The 20,621-nt window shown below is 35.8% G+C and overlaps 1 protein-coding gene across 1 annotated transcript in view; it reads right to left on the reverse strand.

Moving 5' to 3' along the window:
* Positions 1-20,621, reverse strand: part of cdc42se2 (CDC42 small effector 2) — a 61,095-nt gene that overhangs the window by 4,441 nt on the left and 36,033 nt on the right. The window contains exons 2-4 of the mRNA XM_006626831.3: positions 15,090-15,375; positions 1,028-1,129; positions 20-133 (exon numbers count right to left, since the gene is read on the reverse strand). Of these exons, the coding sequence (XP_006626894.1) occupies positions 32-133; positions 1,028-1,129; positions 15,090-15,143 (258 nt within the window). The 5' untranslated portion in view covers positions 15,144-15,375 and the 3' untranslated portion in view covers positions 20-31. The remainder of the gene's footprint in view (positions 1-19; positions 134-1,027; positions 1,130-15,089; positions 15,376-20,621) is intronic.

The raw sequence follows: 20,621 nt of genomic DNA on the forward strand, positions 1-20,621 counted from the left end.
CAAAGCTTAGAAAACATACGTTCAAAACAAGTTATCCTGCTTTTGTATCCACAAGCTGCATCTGAACATTTACTGGTATGGCACCACCTCCATATCCTCCTTTAGACTGCATTTGGTTTTGGATTGAATTCACCTGGAAGAGAAGTGACATGAATAATTCCTGCATTCCAAAGAAGTTGTAAAATAATAATAGTGTGAAGAATGAAACAGGTTAAACCCCCAAACTTGTTTTCCAGAATTTTCTCTGCAAGTTGACAGTGATATCATATCTAACCTTAATCAGAAACATTCTTGAAAGAAGCATTCTTGCTAAGTAAGATCAATTTATGTAACACAAACTGAAATGGATGATATGTAGTCTAAAATCCTTTTCTGTGAAATATTCAAGTAATTTGTTATGATTTCATCCCAAAAAAGGCACTGAAACACATTTTATCCATATGATCTAAATCTCCATGCATTGTCTGTGTAGCAAATCAATTTATAAATAACCGACAAATAGTCTTACAGCCAAAAGAAACAATATCTTGGTATTCTACTGATATAAAGCTGTGTCAGTTCTGTGAAAATCTCTGATCTTAAAGCTAGTTTTCGAGGATTTGCCAGGAGTAACATGATATCTAGAATGTATTGTGTATCAGCCAAGATTTCCTTTTACAAACAATAAGTTTTAGAGTACAGTACAGTATCTCGATATCCTTTTCATTACAGTGAAACCTCTGGAGTCTCATCAGACAACAACTTAGACATACATTTTATGTGAAACCACTAATTCTAGGCAAATCTAAATTAGTATATGGTAAATTATCATTTCAGTCCCTCATTTTATCCTGCTGTGATTTTTCTTTTCATAAAACATGCCTTTACTGTTTTACTGGTTCCTAAACACTGCTAAGTGTTTGGTCCCCAAATACTCAGCATCTTACTGATTTAGTAATGGCATCCACATGTTATATAACCATGGATAATCAGGACTTCGGCTACATTCAACCAAAACAATACATTAGACCCTGATGCCACTACTTACTGAATTCATGCCACTGAACAGGTCTCCCGATCCCACATGGGCTGTGTGTACAAAGTTTGTTGGCTCCCCAATCATACTTCGGTCGATCCGCCTTCGTCGCTTCTGCAAAAAAAGAGACCTCACTGACATCATATTGGGGAGATGCAATTAGCTATTTACTTACAAGAATTCTTTGTGAACTACATCAGGAAAAAATATATTAGTTTTATATTTGATATTCCACAATCTTAATGAATCCAGATAGGAACCAGCTGCTCTGCTTTTTCCAATACAAAAAAAAAATAGCTACTACTTAAGCTACACAATCGCTGCAGAGTTCCTTGCACATCTGGCACATCAGGATGAATACTTCACCTTGGTGAGATGAGAGTGCGGGTTTTCAAATGACACAGGAAAGAAAATATAAATGAAAGCAGAAGTTAACACAAAAAATGCTAATGAAATTCAGCTTGAAAACAATTGCAGAATAACAAACCCAAACACTTTTTTAAACTAGTCATATATCCCATTAACCAGTAAATCTTGAAACACTGCAGTTTTCTTTGGATAAAGTTCACATTCTCTCTTCTCTTGCACTTTTTATAAGAGAGTGGCGCAGAACTTTGTTTGCAACACTACTCCTAATTGAACATAGCGTAGCTGGTGGATGCAGTTTACTTATTTGCACACATAAATCACATCTTTTTAATCAATTTTGTCACAGATGTGTTCTTTTGGATGTCACCTGAATATGTGTTAGAAATCCTGACCTTTTGATAATTTGAGTCGTTCTTAAAATTAATGAATGTGGCTCCCATTTTAGTACACCTCGGATCATACATGCATTTTGGTATTACCATGTTATGGGAAATTAGCAATCAATAACAGTACTGGACACTTTATGTAAAATAGCTAAAAGAAATTTAAACATATTTGTAACTGATTTTCATACAGCATAGAGCATGATTCAATAATAGGATTTATATATGTATTTTCTATACTGAAATATAAGTGACATACATTATACTAGCCTCTAAGTGCTAGATTTAAAGTAAACTCTCTGCTAGTATTGCCTAGTATCTGCCTGTCTGGATTCTTAACTTTCTCACCTGAATCTACACTGGGTTTACATTAATGCAGGGTGTTAGGCATGTTTTAAGTGTAAAAGGTTTTTAAGAAAAAAATTAATTGTATACATTATCCTAGTGGAAAGTGGATACGTGTGGCCAGAAAATGTACAGTACAAGTTAAAAAAATGAAGATCAAAAAGAAACCATTGTTTACTTTGAAGTACAAAAAGCATATCTTTACACGTGAACTGATCCGTTTTGTTAATGCTGTTTCTTTTTGAAGTTCTGGTCATAAAAAGTAGTTGACTTACGTACATACTATGTTGTAGACATGCCCCACGATACTTAAAAATGAGCTGACGTAATACATTAAATAAATTAAACACTAAAACATGTGCGTAAGACATATCCTTTAGAATATTTAAATCTGTTCAGAGTGATTTTCAGACTTGAAAGTTGAAGAATGAAATCAGAAGTAAACTAATAAAATACAGGTGGTCCCCAATATAATATATGTTGGGACCAGAAACTTCCTAAATGTAGTGAGATTATGTAAAAAAGGTGAATTTTGCCCCATACGAACAACATAAATATTCGGGGTTTGGGACCATAAGGATGCAAACTTTATCAGTGCAACTTTAAGAGGGAGGCTTTTCCCATACAATTTAGGGAAATATAAGGTAGAGCATGTGTATCACTTTTAGCTAACTAAATGTAGGACAGAGTGTCCCATTGTAATACAGGTTACATTCCTAAATGATGCAACTTATAGTGAAATAACTTACAAACTGAAATTAATATCATAAGGAATACATTAATATATGTTCCCAACATACAGTTCAAATGTGTATATACATTAAATGAATCTATAACCCGTAAAATAATAAATTGAAATGAATAATTAGTCACCAACTCCTCCTGAATTGTGGTCTTGTCAAAACCAACTAACTCATTCACTGCATCAGGATAGATCTTTTTCTACACACTGTTCATGCATTTAAAGTTAATCACAGCTTGTTCTACTGGCTGGATAAGCTACATGTGGCGTGGATGAGAATTCAACTTTAAAGTTGGGACGTAACGATTCAGAAGCTAAATAATGGGCAACAGCATGTTTTACATGAAGAAGAATGTTAGGTTTTGCTTGACCATAGTTTTTCATTTCCAGGAGAAAATGATCCTCGAACCACCTACATTGCTGGCTTCTGGTGTCTTGAAAAACGACGTAATTATGGGGAATTTTTATATACTTCATCAATGACGCAAGTGAAAAATTATGTACAGTATAGCGGGATAACTTATAACAGGGACCGTCTGTACAAAATTACACAAGTTTAGTAATGATGGTTTCAGAGGAGAGGAGAGTAGGGTGGCGCACACACGGTTCAGACAGAATGCATTGCCAATCTTGTAAATTGTTCAAATTAACTTCAGAAATGGCATTTTAAGGGTTTACGCAATTTTATTCAAAAACATTTTAAAATCCTGTTTGTATCTCAATAAATCAATAAGTTCAATGTAATTAAACAGAATTTCTGGGAATTTCTTGTATGTACGATTGCCCTTCAGATTTATTTATACTTCTAATAGTATTACAACGTGAACTATAAACCGAATTATGTGTCCTGCTTAAAACCTAAACGTTATACTGTAATCATAAAGGTACTGCTGTTTCATTGTACACCCAGTTTCAATAAATTAATGTTACTGGGAGTGGTAACTGTGCCAGGAAGAGGATGCAAGTACAGTATATCATTCTGTGAGACAAGTGGCTTAGGAGAACCTATAAATCCACAGTTAACTGTTGGAAATCTCCACCACAGACTGGCACCTTCAGGATACAAAGTGTTGAGAACTCTCCTTCAGCCTTGCCTGCAGGAATGGGATTCGTGATGGAGCACCAAGGAAGAAGCCGATTGTAAGGGTCAGCCACAAGAAGAGGCGACTCCGGTTTGCCAGACCAGTCTGAATGACAGCTGCAACCATGCTTTATGGTCAGATGAAATAAAAACTGAGCATTCTGGACAGAGTTATGTTGGGTGTAAAATAGAGCTCAAATTTAAGAACTGTGAAATATGAGGAGGGGGGGTGGCTGTTGGGTCTCTTGCATAGATAGGGACAATTACGAAATATAGTTCTACAAGACGCATCTTGTTAGTTTAATCCGCACCAGAGGAGAAGTTACAAAACACGAGCTAGAGGGGTGTGAACAAAATGTGTTTCTTGGACTTAATTCATGTCCAGAATTGGGTGTAAATAAATGTAGAGGGCTCTATGTACATATATGTATAAACACGCAGAAACCAGTACAGATTACTTTCACTTTAAAGAGTTATTGTTCAGCTTCAGTTAAGTGTAAAAAATCTTGAATGTCACATTTGTACAATTAATAATAGTGCCAGTACAAATTTGTCAGTACAAATCTCAATAAGACTCCAATGCCTCATTAATGCAATTTAAAAGGCCTTGTACAGGGCTCTGTGGGTTCATGTGATTGTTAGTTTAACAGTAAAGCTGCCAGATGGGAACAAAATCTGGACATAATTGCAACCGAGTGCAAGATAAGCAAGACCACTTTCAAAGTGTCTTCTCAGATAATTTAAAAATGAATAAATGTTCTCTTTGTGTAATTATCGTTTTTAAAGGAATCTAGCCAGTTCTACTACCACATAAATGATCTAACTCAGTTTATTTTTTTATGAGTTGGAGTAAAATGGTTATAGCTAGTTTCAACAATAAAGCCAACCCAATAATGATGAAGTACGATTCAAACATCTTTCAGCAGTAGTGTGTGCTTGTGTGTGTATAAGAATGTGAAGCTTTTCCACAGTATTCTCTAAGGTGAAGCTGCTGTTATTAGTCACTTGACTGCACTAAAAGGTCAAGGCTTGGCTATTTATGAGGATTATAACGCACATTGAGGAAGTCATGTGGAAATCAATGGAAAAAGCTAAGAAAAAACAGTACATAGTGTCTCTTTCCAGCGTGGAAGGCTAACATTATCAGACGTGTGGTATCTCAACAGAAAGGCAACTTATACGACAACTCAAAAGAGTTCACCCACCTCTCACTGAATTTTAAGTTTATAATGAAATAAACAGCAAAAGCATGCACACACAAATGTGGGCTAACATAACTCCAGTAAGTAGAATAGTTCAGAAACGAATTCAGTTTCTTGCTCCTGTGTATGGTTCTCCAAATGCAAACTAAATAACTACAGTGATAGGGATTATGCAGATATGTTGCTGTTCTCTAGATTTTCCAGACAAGATATTACAATGTGTTTCGTTTACAAATGTTAAGTCTATTACATTGTATAAAGGCTTGGTAGTTTTAAACGTATATTTTCTTACTCTGCACAAAATACCATAATGCTCAAAATAACTTTTTTAAGCATACTTCTGATACTTGCTATTTGTTTTTTCTGTCTGACAAGAGGTTGGGGAGCTCCTCTATAATAACTTCTGACTATCTGTTTATTCTATGTGACCATGCATGTGGATTCATTATAAAATTAAAGCTGTCTTGAATAGTTTCAGTCACTGTAGACCTTTTTATGTCTTTGGAAAAAAATATGGGGGGTATTTGAACTCTTTCATTTCTAAAAAAATAATTACCAGGTCTCAGTGTTTTAGAAGTCAAATAGGTAAATAACATTTAAATAGGTATGAGCTTATGTTTAGCATCATTAAACAGGTTTAAATAAGCAAATGTATTTAGATTAAAAAGCTGTTTTTTATGACTGCATTTTGAATGCAGGTATGAAAATGCGATACAGCACACCACATACCACTAAACCTAAGTCTATTTGGAAGAGGGAGGTATAAACAGTAAATGATAAGCTAATAAGTAGTTCGGCCATTCATAAGACCAGCTTAATACATCAGAAGTTCAGGTGACATAATTCTCTCTTTCTGCCTATGACAATGAAGCACCTTCGCAGTGTGAGAGGGTAACATCTTTTAGAGGCCAGACTTCAGGCTGTCTATTTAAAACAGAAAGCAGATAACTGAGTTTAAGGTCAGTACTTCATATCTCAGAAAAGGAGTCCATTAAATTACATTTGTTGAAATGTTCAGTTCCATTTAAGACAAAAAAAAATTATCGGATTCATTTGGTTTAGAGAGAAGGGTAACCTTTTGTTCAGCATCAGCTTAGAAAGCAGTTTTGTCCCAGAAAGAGTCCTTAATTTGTTTAACTAAGGCCTGATGTTCATTACACTGACCTTCTCTCTTTCTGTTCATCACAGAGACCTGAATAATTTTCAGTTCTGTAAGAGGCTCGGCCGAGTAATTGTACTCATTGTAAATGATAGTCCAGGTGTTTTGTGTATCACTTTTTGTGACTAAAGCCGTCTTCCAAATGTGTTTCCTGTTCCTTTACTTTAACACTACCCTGTGTCAGAAACAAGGACATGCAACTATGCTTGACAGTCTGTGAGTAGTGGGAATTTCCTAGTAACTTAACTTCTAAAACTTTACTTCTTTACTAAAGAACTTTACTTCTTTAGTTTCTCTGCATGTTGGTGTTAGGGTGTGAATGCTAATTTATTTCTCAATATTTATTACAACTAGTGTCAGAGATCAACAAGCCCCTCCAATTTGTAACCACATAAAAATCAAGATTTATGAACATCACAGCCTCAGGCTGACACCTCAGAACGTAAGTCAAACATAGATTTAGCTGAGAAGACAACTTATAAAGTACTGAATCGAAAGCACTCTACATATGAAAAATTAAAGTAATTTATGTATTTTATTAAGTTGAGTAGAAAAGGCAAAGAAATACCATAGAATGATCCGTACCGGACCTAAAAGAAGACACACTCTGACAGACCTGTGCATGAGCTGTCAACACAGTGTAAAGAACCTGAATAACTGGTCATACAACTATGGTTGATTAAAAATATATTTAAAAAAAAACATACTAGATTTTACGTCAGAATACACTACAAATGACAGGAGTAAAATGTATGCTTGGGGTTCCTTAGAATTCATTCAGATTTTATGGTAAAATCAAAAGCTTAAAAACAAATCATGGCAGGACAAACACATCCTAAAGTGTAACTTAACGGTCACAATTTCCTGATGATTTTTCCTTTTTTATATATCCTGTGCCACTGACACACATCTGTATCATGCACGTTTAATAAACTCGTTATTCAGTCACGGAGTATTACACTTTCAGCACTAGAACTTAGGTGGCAAAAATAAGTTCAGACCGCAATCCTGCCCTTCATGCTGTTGTACCCAGACACATTCACCTAATCTGTAAGACTAGATATCACTGTCGATCGCGTTTTGCTGTTGACAATGCCAAAATCACAATGACTAGTGTATATTGCATTCAGCTAAATAATTCCTAGTAATTTAAACAAAGGCTGTGCAGGAAAATGACTGTCAAAATTGTCATTTATGAAGTAAAAGCTTCGCATTAGGTAATTCTTACTCAAGATTTCAAGAAAAGACTACAATGTTCACATCATATTTCCTAAAATAGAAACAGTGGAGGTGTCAATACTATTCACATCTGTACATCTATGAGAATGTACTAAGGTTTAAATGTGTAATTGTTTTACTTGATCATATCATAGTTTTTTTTTTCTTATGAGGATTACGAGTGTATTACTTACAGTGATTTGCCTTTAAAAAAAAGTACTAAAAAATGTTAAAATGCTATAAAGAAATTTTAAAGAATGCAAACATGACGTCAGTGTCTATGCATCTGCCCTGTGAAGCTTTTCTTCAGTCCAGATACCTCCTTGCTTACTGCCTTTCAGGCCACTTTGACGTTTCATTCAGACAAATTTCTGAAGCAACGCCACAAGAATTCTCAGAACCTATGGGGCAATTCAGTTTACCATAAAAAAAATGTAATTAAAATATTTCAGAATATAAAACCGAATTAACGTTTGTCATCCAGTTGTACAAAGAATTATGAGTAGGAATCAATAAATTCTATTATCACGCAGAGAAATCTTCCAAAGTCTGGTAAGCATATGTAATATTTAAAGAATTTGAAATAAACCAAACTTTTCAAATACATTTTAGGCCTGTGTTCTCAGATGCAGTCCACATGGGCCAGTAATCTTTCTAATGAGGATGAGTCAGATGACATAAGCTTCTACTTCTGTTTGTTTTGGCCTGCAGTCTATTCCAATTACAGTTCCCTTAACAAAAATGAAATCTTTTTATTGCAAGTGCATATCTGGGTTATAGAGGTAGGTCACAAAGCCATTACAGATAACAAATACAGATTTATTTCTATTGTTGCCTGATGACAATGTACAGTAGAATTCATACATCTATAAAAATTTGAAATCTGACCTTTAAACCTACAACGCATGTTTAATAAAATAAGTCATAGTGGGAAAGCCTGGTTTGTCATATTTCTTTATGGTTTTCTGTGCTGTACTTCACTGCAATTTATGTCATCATTACAATGTCTACAATTTATAATTGTGACAATGGTTAAGGCAGTTTTTTTTATATCTGGGACAGTTTCACACACATTGCTTACAATATGTCCTAAAGGATTTAGTGGCCTAATTTATTGTCCTATATCTTTTCAAAATTCTAGATGTCTTTTTTATCCTGGGACATTTGAATTTAATAGGTCACATTTGCTCAACATGAATTCTCAGAAACCCTCCTCTTTCCTACTGTCAGTGTTCTTTCAACTCTGGAAAATAAAGCAATGTGGGTCATTGAAGCCTGGTCATACATACACGTATTTAAAAGTAATTCCTGTAGTCAGATCCTCCACTTACAGTATTGTTACCACCTGATCTCAAAAGTTAAATGGGGCTGGGCCTTAAATGGAAGCTCAAAGGAAAACAAAGTTAGTGAAACAGCTGTCAGAGAAACAGAATTAAAAAAATGCCCTAGTATGAAGACAAATAAGACTGTACTGTAAAGGTGCTGTCTGTCAGGGGAGAATAAAGTTGAGGTCATTAGGATGTAACAGTTGCTAAAGCACGGATCATAATGGGGGTTAACCCCAGGGTCCTCGTTAAATTCTACTTTTGGATTGCACAATATGGCTTAAATTTTCAACTTCATTCAATTGCTGAAGTGCCTTCTCACTTCTTCACTCATCTGCTGTGGAGAGGAGCTTCTGGCCCATAATGACTGGCATGTGTTGCCCATGCCCACTATTACACAGGTGGGTGCTGCATTTCACTGGTAAAAGAACTGGCTTCCCTGCTACGTGTGAAGAGCTTTTGGATCCCTTGAAATGAAAAGTACTACACAAATGCAATCTATTACTAAAGATGCTAATCCATTATTAACTAAAAGAGAAATAAGAACTGGGTAATGTTTCATGGTCCCACATACAAGGCAACTAAATCTTTGTAAAGGTGAGCAAAAGATTTTAATTCTAGAACGTACATGTCCCATGAGTATACAGCACAAAATTAACAATTGCAAACTGGTTAATGAGAATGTGCCAACTGCTTGCATGCAAATGTTCAAATGTACTTCAAATTAATTTTCAGTTGTGTCCTCTAGTTTGCGTTTATCTATTGATTCTGAAGTCAGTCGGGCTGATTCTTTTAATGCCTTAGTATTTTTTAAACAGCTGAATCAGGAGGCCTCGTAGTCTTGTTTTATAGTGCCTTGCTGGTGTATTCAGACCGTTTAGCAGTTTTTTAAGCTCCAGTCATGATACTTTGAACAACACTGCACAAGAAAAGCTAAAAAAAGAAGAAATGTGTAGATAACATGAAAGAAAAATGGCAAAGTCATGACTGCATAAGTACTATATTCCAACCCTTTGCTATGACAAACCTATCAAAAACATTTTTAAAACTTAATATCTTTGACCACTGTGAAGTCAATCATTAAGAAATAAAAGGTACACATCACCGTCTAGATCAGGCTGTCTCTCCAGACTAAGCAGCCAGACAAGGAGGAAGGGATGCCACTCTAAGGCCAGTGGCAACTTTGAAAGATTCACATTGTTCAGTGGCTGAGATACTGTAGGAGAAAACATCCAAGGGTCAACAGTACCCCACTCATTCTATAAAGCTGGCCCATGAGGCTGAGTGGGAAACCCATCTCAAAATATTTGTCACATTCCTCACAATACTATTAGACAGAAGATTGTGGGAATGTGGAACAGGCTAACCAGCCAGGTTGTTGAATCCAATTTTCTGACTTTGTTCGAGGAATGACAGGATGAGATCATTAGGTAAAAAACTCCCAAATGGGCCTGATGGGTTGAAAGACTTCCTATCGGTTGTGACATTTAATATAACATTAGTCTTGTTTTCTCCATTTACTGCATCAGCAGGATGTTCAAAACTAAAGAAATACTCAATAACTGTTCCATTCTTATTGCTTTTAACCTAACTGAATAGAAACAGCTATAGCCCGGGTCCAATTTTTAAATAGTCTAAAAAAACCTAGCAACTTAATAAAAAACTAAAATATTAGACAGGAAAAATCAAGATTTTAAAGAAATAATATAATTTAAGTTGTATTATTAGCTAATCTATTATTATGGGACTAGATTCCAAACCCCTCTGCTTTCCAACATGTTCAGCAGCAGGAGAGTAAACATGCATATTCTGCTCTGTTCTCTCTGAATAAATACTACTGAATTATATTTTCCTTGCAAGTACAATATATTCCTAATATGACATCCAACTCATTGCTTTGGGAATTTCTTTTAAAATGTATGTCCTTCAAAGACAGATCACGTGTGGGTTTTTCATTTCTGCATTTCAGATAACGGATAAAATTGGCTGTTTCCAACAACGACATGAGAAAATGGAAAATTGTATCCCATTCACATTTGCATCTGTTTAAAAGGGGAGCTTGTGTTGCAAAGTAAAATACCTTGCTGGTCATCTACAGCTACTGCATTATGAACTAGTAATTGCTTGTTCTATATTATGCTGTAATGTCATTCTGTTTAAGCCTTGCAAGATGTTTCTACAGATGTTTCAACAATTAACAAGGATACAACTAACATATTCCAGAACTGTGGTCTGTCAACATTAGGGCCAGGTGCAGTTGTATAAGTACAGTACATAAAACAGGGCTTGATGGTGATTTGATTTCAATAAGCATACAATTTTCGACTCTGTAATCTAAAATTACTCATGGTAGAGTCCCTCGGCTTTTCAAACTTTACAGTAAGTTGGCATTTCACATCAGTGGACCCTAGCCTTTGATTATCCTTCCCTTGGTAATAATCCAGGGGTTTTACACCTGCTGAAAAGAACAATCCACACATTTTAGAGGCCTTTCAAATTAAATGTATTCAGACAATACTAATTTTATTTGAATATGATCTGGTAACTGTGTCTGAATCTAATAAGACTGTGCCTTTTTCATAATTAAAAGATTTGACTAAAAGAAAAGCTAAATAGCCCAGACTAGTCAGAGCAGTAAACAAGATGACTAGACTAAAGGATCAATGACTAGAGTTCTAAAAACAGAGAAGGACAAAGTCTTGTTAATACAAAACAAATATAAATGTAAATATACTTGACATAAACTGCAGGAACCTCAAAACAAAATAAATAAAAACATTTTACTGTACATGGCTTTGACGTAACATACGTCCTTTCTACGTATATCTAAGAAAATCTAAATATGGTTTACAGAATGATTACCATAAACTAACTTGAATGTGTACAGGATTTCACCAATGAAAACATGTTGTAACTTTTTGTAAAAATGGCAATTCGATTTCCACATCATACTGGCAGATATTCATTTCCCTCAGTGTTTTTACAATCCCCCCTTGACTTCTAAATCACATCCCTAACCAAGGAAAGAAGATGAAAAGACTGAATATTCATACATTTACTGGCTATTCACAATCATATCAGAAGTGCAAATGAAACCACTTTTAATGATCACTCATTATTAGTATTGTATTTAATTAATTGCAAGGTGAAACCAAAAAAGTATGATTTGTTTAACAATTTACTGAGAAAATAAAATTCCAAACCTTAAACTCTTCTTGTGAACAGTTTATGTGGCAGTGATCACGTAAATCCCTCAGTGAGCTTTGGATTTAGGTTTAAATTATTTTTGGTTTCATTAAAGAAAAGATAATAATAGAGATAGTTATCTTTATTTTGCTCTTTGGATCACTACCATTACTCAGGCTAAATCCATTTACATTCCGAACAACTAACAGGCCCACCCTCAACCACTGAAGATCCAGAGCCTGCGTTTCAACAGAAACTACTGCAGCATTTACTTCAACATGTAATGTGCAGGCTTCCCACATGACATATAGGCCATTAACTATTATAAAGAAAAATACCATTCACTTATCAATCAATTACAACCAGTGGAAACCACTTCTAGACCAAAGAGCCAGTTTATGGTGTTCCCAGATTGTCCTAAAAATACAACTACACGGTAACAAACGTAGTTTCCTAACTTACATTACATTGTTCTCTATATCTGTTAATCTGACTTGGATAACATACTCCAAAATGCCCTGATACTAGTTTAAACTATTAAATGCGACGACTTAAAATGTAAACCCCAAAGCAAAAGATATTGGGAACTCCTATTTCAGATCATTTTGAAATGTTATAGGCTGTAATAAGACAAAAAAAACACTAACCCCCATTCTTTAGTTCAATAGCAAGTCCTGTGGTGCTTCAATCATACAATAGTTATTCTTGACAAAACGGAAGATGTTATCAGGATTTCCATCTCCAATCTGAATGAGTCACCCAAGCAGCTTGCTATATCACTGGTGTGCATGTTTCACAGCCATCTGTTATTGTTCAGTCCCATGCAGTGCAGTAATTCAAGTGAAACCCATTAATGCTATAAGCCTCCTCTTGGAATTTACAATGAATTATCTTTGCACCATTTTCTTACTTAAAAACCACCCATCATCTATGCACACGCATTTAGAGAGCACAGAGGTCTCCACGGGTGTATTATCATAATGAACAGCATATAACAGAAATGAAATGTGCATGGTACCATCCTCGTTTGTTTCTACACACATTTGACAGTACCTCTCAAAAATGGTGGTTGAGGAGTTCTATGTCTGATTTGTCAAAATAATATTAGATGCCCAGACATTGATGCTATTATCCATTTTAAAGTGTTTGTCTTAAGTTAATGTCACATCTCAGACTTTATCAATTAATTTGCTTTAAACGTACCGAAAGACTTGCATCAATTAGAGAGTTTAAGAGCCCTGCGAATTAGATGCATTTAAAATATGTGACCGCCAGATTCAATAATTGTCTCCCCTTTGTGTTCCTGAGAATACAATGATGCATTTCTCCTAATCTGTCTCAATCAAATGAGTCAAGGCTGCAGTAATTTCACAATTGATACCATTTAATAAGACAAGCTAATCAATTGAATGTTATCACAGACCATATTCGTTGCCAAATGGCCAGAATTACTGAAGAGGCAGCTGGCTTAAAGAAACAATCGTCTTTTAAGTAAGTGCTTTGTCAATGATATTTTTGTGCTTCAGATACTGTATAAACAAATCCTAACTATAATGCACGACAATGAAGTACTTGGGAGTAATATTTCATGAATTATAGCACAGTTAACTAATATTGTTTAGATGTAGTTTATAGTTTAGACGTATAGTTAAAAAAGAAATCAAAATGGTAGTTTACAGAACCAGATTGCCACAGACCTTCAGCTGAACTGAAATCCTATAGACAGCCATTATGTTGTCAAGTGCAGAGAAAAATATACCCCCATAAAGCAGCTATATCCTTGCAAGACAAAATAGAACTTTGACATCTACTGTCATAAGAAAAGATGGATTCCATTTTCTGCTTCTGGCTCAAATGATTGCCTTCAATATCAGGAAGCTTGCTTTTTTATGTATCATTACATGGACACATTTTCTGGAGTTATTTCAAGATATTCACACCCAATACTATGCATAGAAGGAGGGCTAGAGACATAAAACCAATTTGAATCTTTTTGCATTCAACACATTCCTTCAAATTAAAAATGTATATTTAAATTATATAGTGCTGTCTGAGTCTAGCATGTGATCCATACATTGTAGACATTTTTTAATCCAACATTAAAGTATAGCTGACTTAAATAGAAACTTAAAAAAGGAAACAGGTGTTTACCTGGATAATTTTAGAAGAATAACACTGATTTTTTTTAACTGGGCTTGGTCTAATGTGCAAAAATATCCTACAAAACACAACAGGACTCTGGATGGAAGAGGTTGACAGATTCTTGAAATGTTTTGCCCGTAAAAGGACAGAGGAGGCAAGCTTCACATCTTTTACTAAAAGCAGAACATGAGCTGTCTGAATGAAACAAACTGGATAAATGCCATTGCTGAGCCCGATTTTTCAACTTGGAACCAAAATGTCTATTTTGATCATGCTAGGGTTGTGAAGCCACACACCCACTGATGTGACTGAAATCTATGTCTTGTGCTACCTTCTGCTATACAAAAGTGCTACTTTTGCTTTCATTTAATACATCAGCTGTCACGTATATTACCAGGCTTCAGTATGTCACAAGAAATGTTTTTTGTAACTCACTGAATGTTAGCCACCCTCCAAATTTCCTGAACTACCGTACATTCGACAACAGTGCAATCCTGATTTATACACAAGCGGTGAACAATAAGTACAATATGGAAAAATAAACCAAACAGGGGAAAAAAAGCTGAAGTGTTGGTTTTGCTTCAGATTCTTGAACAATGTCTCTGTCGAAATTCCCAAGGCTGTCTTACCACACCTTACATTTTCAGCACTTGCACTGTAGCCTCTCTGGCACATCAGGTTCATTCCGTGATTTAACACCATTTAGAACAGAAAGGCAATGGAATCCTGCCAGATGAAAAGTATGAAGGAAACCTTGAAGGTCCAGCTTACTTTCAAATCTTTCAAATGCCTATTTTGGTAAATGATAAATAGGGCTACAGTCAAATATGAAATTTTAGTTTTATCATACAGATAAAAAAAAAAGAGTTAGAAAAACCATGGGTCCAGAGAAGTCTTTGCTTCACTTAAATACTATACTTACCGGCTGAGGCTGTTCTGCAATACAGCAGTTGAAGCACAACCAGAATTCACTCATGCTTAATAGTCTTAAAGTGTTTAAGTGCCACTGGTCCAGAAAGAAGACAAAAAACTTAAATCCCAGTGGAAGAAGCCCCAGGTTTCGAGTCCTTGTCCAGTTCAGCTCAGGGCTCCACAGATATGATCTATGTGCTTTGAAGGGAAAAGTCCCAGCCCTGCAAAGGGAAGTGAAGCCCAATTTGTGGTGCTGGAGTGTTAAGTACCCCTCTTCCAGGTCCGATCAACACAACCTACAACACACAAAATAAAACAAAGTTAGGATTTCAGCATGAAACAAGATAAACCTTGTGTGTTATCTGCCTGGATGAAATACCTTATAGTACATCCAGAGATTATCCATCCATTCATTTATTTTCCAAAAACTATCCAGAGCCAGAAACTATCCCAGCAAGTAATGGATGCAAGGCAGGATACACTTTTTGCAAAAGGAAGCATTTGCTCAATAATTTCAGCCTAATTTTCAGGTAAAGCTACATCACACTGGTATCACTTTCAGAAATGAACATACTAGGTTTATTGTGAAAAGGCAGAATTAAAGCTATTTTAATAAATCATGCTCTGCGTTTTTTTTAAAAAGATAAGTCGAAATGTTGCCTTCACGAATAATCAACACAACACAAAAATTACTTATCCTAAAATAGACAAGGTGGTAATTATAACCTCTGATTTCTTAAGTCTTGAAATATAACTATTCATGTATTTAATTTGATTTCCTTAGCCAGGTCCTGAAATATCCCTAAAATACAGCAAAGCCTGTTATGTCTCATGAGTCACAAAAAAAAGATTCCCAAGAACAGTGGCATCAGCTGATAACGGGACAACACAGAGCTCCAGTTCAGATGCTACTTTCAACACTCTCTTCACAATGAAACTCTGTTGCAATTCAATTGTGAGCATTAAAACTAACAAGCATAAACAGTAAAGAGAATGTCTCGGAATACCAGCATCCTAAAGAAGGTAGTATTTAAGGTATGACGCACTGATTGCAGTTTGTTATAATCACTAGTTTAATGAACTCGGTAGTAATTATAATGGAAACCAATTACCATTTAATTATAGCTGATTTATCCTATTTAGTGCAGGCGCAGTGCATATTATCTTTCCCATAGATGCAAAGGTTTGTTTAAAAGCACACAGAGCACCACACATACAACTCTCTATTCAGTGATCAGAAAAATGCACTGTAGCCCACTGCATTTTATTTCTCCTCTGACTGTAATTCCATACAGCTGGTTATGTTAGAACAGCACTTGAGCACAGTTTAGAAAAAATAACAAACCAGCACGTTAAAAGCCTGAGATCACTATACCTTCACATGACACCTTAAATTTTATCTAATCATTAAAATAGTTATTTTGCTTTTTGAATATTTCTGATGAAAAATAGTAAATTACGGTTAGTTTTCTGGTTTTACAAACCTTTCTTGGCATTTCCTATTCCTATAAAGTTTGATTGTATATACAAAATTGAATTAACATGTTATTAAACTTTAGTTTTAGGCAAGTTTAGGCATATGACAATGAAACAAATGCCTCAAAAAGCTGTTGCTTTTTGAATCGGAGATGTTTAACGAAAATATCAAGATTAATGAAAATATTCTAAGCCAGGATTGAACAATCTCTTCTTTTTGTCTAGGTCACACTACAATCTGAAAAATCAATCACAGTGAGCAACTTCAGTGTTCAGTTTCTTGAGCTAACAGTAATGACAGGGCTACTCTAAAGTCCTACACACATCCTGGATGAACAAAAACGCATTGTAATCTGAGAGTACCTGGTAGGTTTATTTTATTGGTGCTAAAAAAACCACAGTGCTGTCACTTATCTCTTTGTCAAGCAGGTCCTTGTTTGAATTCCAACACCTGTGAATGCTTGCAGTCTAAAACAAGATGCTGTCTCAGTTATTCACAGTTCACCACACAAAGACCAGATTGGTCTGTTGGCACAGTTACAGTTAAAATGTACAGTTAAGATTTTCTGCCCCTTTTCTCCATACCTTATTAATTCACATGACACTGGTGATAAAGCGCATTGTATTTCAAATTTAATTCACAAGACTTCAGAGAAGCTTCATCACATTATACTTTTGTCGCAACGTTAAATCCTTCGTCTGCACTCTTCATTGAGAAGTATAAAGGCTAGTATCATAGAATTCCACACGCAGGAGAGAGGCAGTTGCCCCTTTTTAGTATAATCCAGAAAACACAAGGTCCCTGAGATGGTCTGGTTTATAGCAGGTACAGCATTACATGAAAAATGAAAACTCAAAGCAATTGTTTTTTTTTTCTGCATACACCTCAAGGTGATTAAAATGGTGTCTGGGTCGAGAACAAAAACGCATGGTCATCATGGAAGTTAAAAATATTCATCTGAAAAACTATTTTAAGCCTTTCTATGTCCCATTAAAAAAGCTAATACTAAAGTCTACAAGACACAGAATTAAATTACAAACAAACAGTACTAAAAAGTCCTTCCAGCCATTATATTTCACTTGCATTTTAAGACTGAATTTAACACATACTCTATACAATATAATGAGCATCAGATGAAGCTGAGCACTTAGCACTGTTGAGTAGCATTTGTGATCACAGTATTAATCTACAGGGGCTATACTGTGAACATCACAGGCCATGGCTGGAAACAATACACCTGACAGCTGCAGCACAGCATCTGCAACCTGCTTCAAAGCATGTCTTATGGGATTTTGCCCCATTTTAATTGTAAATCCTGGATCAGCACGTGCCTGTTCACTCGTTTCCAAACACTAAATGGAGCAGGTCATTGTAGTTCATTCCACAGATGTCTGATGGCTGGCAAGTAAGGCATCCGTTGCATAACGGTCACATTATCATCTCCTAAGAAAGTCAGGGTGAGACTGGAAGAGCAGCAAGTGAAGTCCCAGGTCTTGGTCAATGTAGCGACATGAAGTATGCAGTAGTAATTGGACACTCATAACCAGACCTTCATACCCTCCTAATGATCAGTCTATTCTTCACAGCAATCAGCCACAAGCACCAACGTCCTTTAACATCCTAACGGTACAAAGGGAGGTGTTCTCTTAAAGAGTGGGACACATCGGTTCTTTCCTGCATTTTTCTTTCCAATTCACAATCGCATTTAACAGGCTACATCCTCTGTCGTGCTCATTCAGCTCTCTCACTCACACGGTGATTGGTGTTTATGTACCAGACAAAGTCACTCCAATGTTTCATGGTCCGACATAAATAACTAATTCATCAGACATCAAAAACATGTAATATCTAAACATACATAGAATGATACGTTTCTTTTGATGCTTGATGAAAAAAGAAAAAAAAAAGACTTGGTAAAACATTGTATGCATAAAACACTGTAAAACAAAGAAAACTTGCACCATGAGCTTTACCATAAAGACATTTTTAGTAAATGCTGCCAGTTATACCTTTACGCTGAGTACGTGTTTAGCACATGCAGGTCGACGGAGTATTTTGTACCACACAACACTGGGGAAGACTGCCACTGCAGACTGAAACCCAGGACAGTGTGAATGTGGGAACTGAGTATAGGTATAGTGTATTTAATATCCACCTTCAGAAAAACTTTGGAAAAATCACAGCTGCACATTCCAATGTTCATATCCAATAGAAAATCAGCTACTGGTGAGCTACAGTTTTGTCTAGACAGCAAAGTAACCCTTCCCCTCAAATCCAACTATTTAAGCAAAGTTCCTTTATCAGCTGCGTGCCTATAATATAGTGTTCATGATACCTGATCATCAGGATTCTTTCAGGTTCCACAAAACTTTCTAGTCAATATGAAAGTACACTGGAACATGTTTTAGAAGAATAATCTGATTTAGAGAGGGAGTCCCTTCTTTCTCAGGAGGTAAAAAGATAGCAGGTTTAGTTTTTGAAGTCCTCTTTGTTCGTCTCACAAAGTTTTGTGTCATATCAAAGAGAAATCCGAAATTATCAGCGGACATTTGCATTTTTTAGGTAAGATGAGTGCCATGAAAGCACAATCCACAATGATTACAACGTATTCTGTTAAAATACCTTTTTTGTGGGAGGATGCTCTATTTCCTCATCCCTCTCACTTCACCAGTATGCCAAGGGACACTAATTAGTACCTAAATCAAATAACAGCACGCACATGTGCAGAATGTAACTAAACCAGTGCCATGCAGTGAGGCCATCCTACCAAACACCCGCTAGAATGCATCCCCGTCCAGAAATGAACCTGCTGTGTCACTGTACTGTCTCAATGTGATTACATTTAGTGTAATCACCTTGGCTGGAACACAACCCATTCCCTATACAGATTACATAAGGTTTTCTTACTTGGGTTTAATGGAAACATCACAACTCTCACAAGATGGACCAAGCACTTTCCATGGTTTCAGTGGGGGTGTGCACCTTGAGACTGGCCAGGTCACAGCAGAAACGCAGTATACCAGATTGTCAAAGCTGGTGGTCTATGAAGAAACCTTTCCTTCTTTATGAAACACCCAGATTCTCCTTAAACATCTGCCTCTTTCAGTCAGTGGTTTTTCGGGCTGACATTTTCCGCTTACCCAAACTGTATTTGAAAAACCCTAAACCATAAATAAAATGCGCAGATTTTCATGTTGAACGCTGTTCCATTTCACTGCAGATGTTGCCTAATACAATCCGTACAATCAGGGCTATAGTATTATGACTTGAGCTATACTTTCTGACTCCAAGATTAATCTAATATACAAGTAAATCGTGATATATTACTAAATGAGAAATTTACAGCGTGTATTGCCCCAACCTTCCCAATAATATGGCATAGCACTAACAATTTATTTTAAATGTATTAATAAACAACAGTTTAATACTCATTCAGTTCACTTTATTTGTCATATGCCCAAGAGCAATGAAATGCTTAATTGATTAGAGACATCTGAAACATGATGGATTTTCAAAGAGTACTACTACATATAATGCATCTAAATTCATAGCTATATTTTACTCTAAGGATGTTTCATGTCAAAGAAAGATATGAACAACCAAATGATTAGGTGTATACCAGTTGTGTATATATTCACCTTTTTAAAATCATGCAATAGATATACAGCAAGAACATGCAACCATTTTGCCATATAGCCCAAATTAAGGCCTAAGTGTTCAGGCAAGTCTTTGAAAGCAGAAGCCAAAGAACTAGAAAGTTACGGACACAGAGAGAAAAACGAGTGCACAAAAACCCTGAACTGGAGGACAAAGGAGGTACAGTACCCCTAATGCGTTCTATGTGCTTAAGCTGCTGAAGCTGAGAACAGCTTCCATTTACAGCTGATCTGTTCAGTAGCTGGCCTGAATACACAGAGGCTCAGAGACCACAGCATCGCTGCACACATCCTGAATGAGCCATTTCAGCAATGGTGGCAATGAGATGGAAAAAAACCAGGCTGTGGTTATTTTTTTAATTTGTAAGTGTGAATTATTACATCACCTAGGAGGTTACCTTTTTCATTC

Source organism: Lepisosteus oculatus, chromosome 3 (genome assembly GCF_040954835.1).
Source record: "Lepisosteus oculatus isolate fLepOcu1 chromosome 3, fLepOcu1.hap2, whole genome shotgun sequence".
In the NCBI taxonomy this organism is placed as follows: Eukaryota; Metazoa; Chordata; class Actinopteri; order Semionotiformes; family Lepisosteidae; genus Lepisosteus; species Lepisosteus oculatus.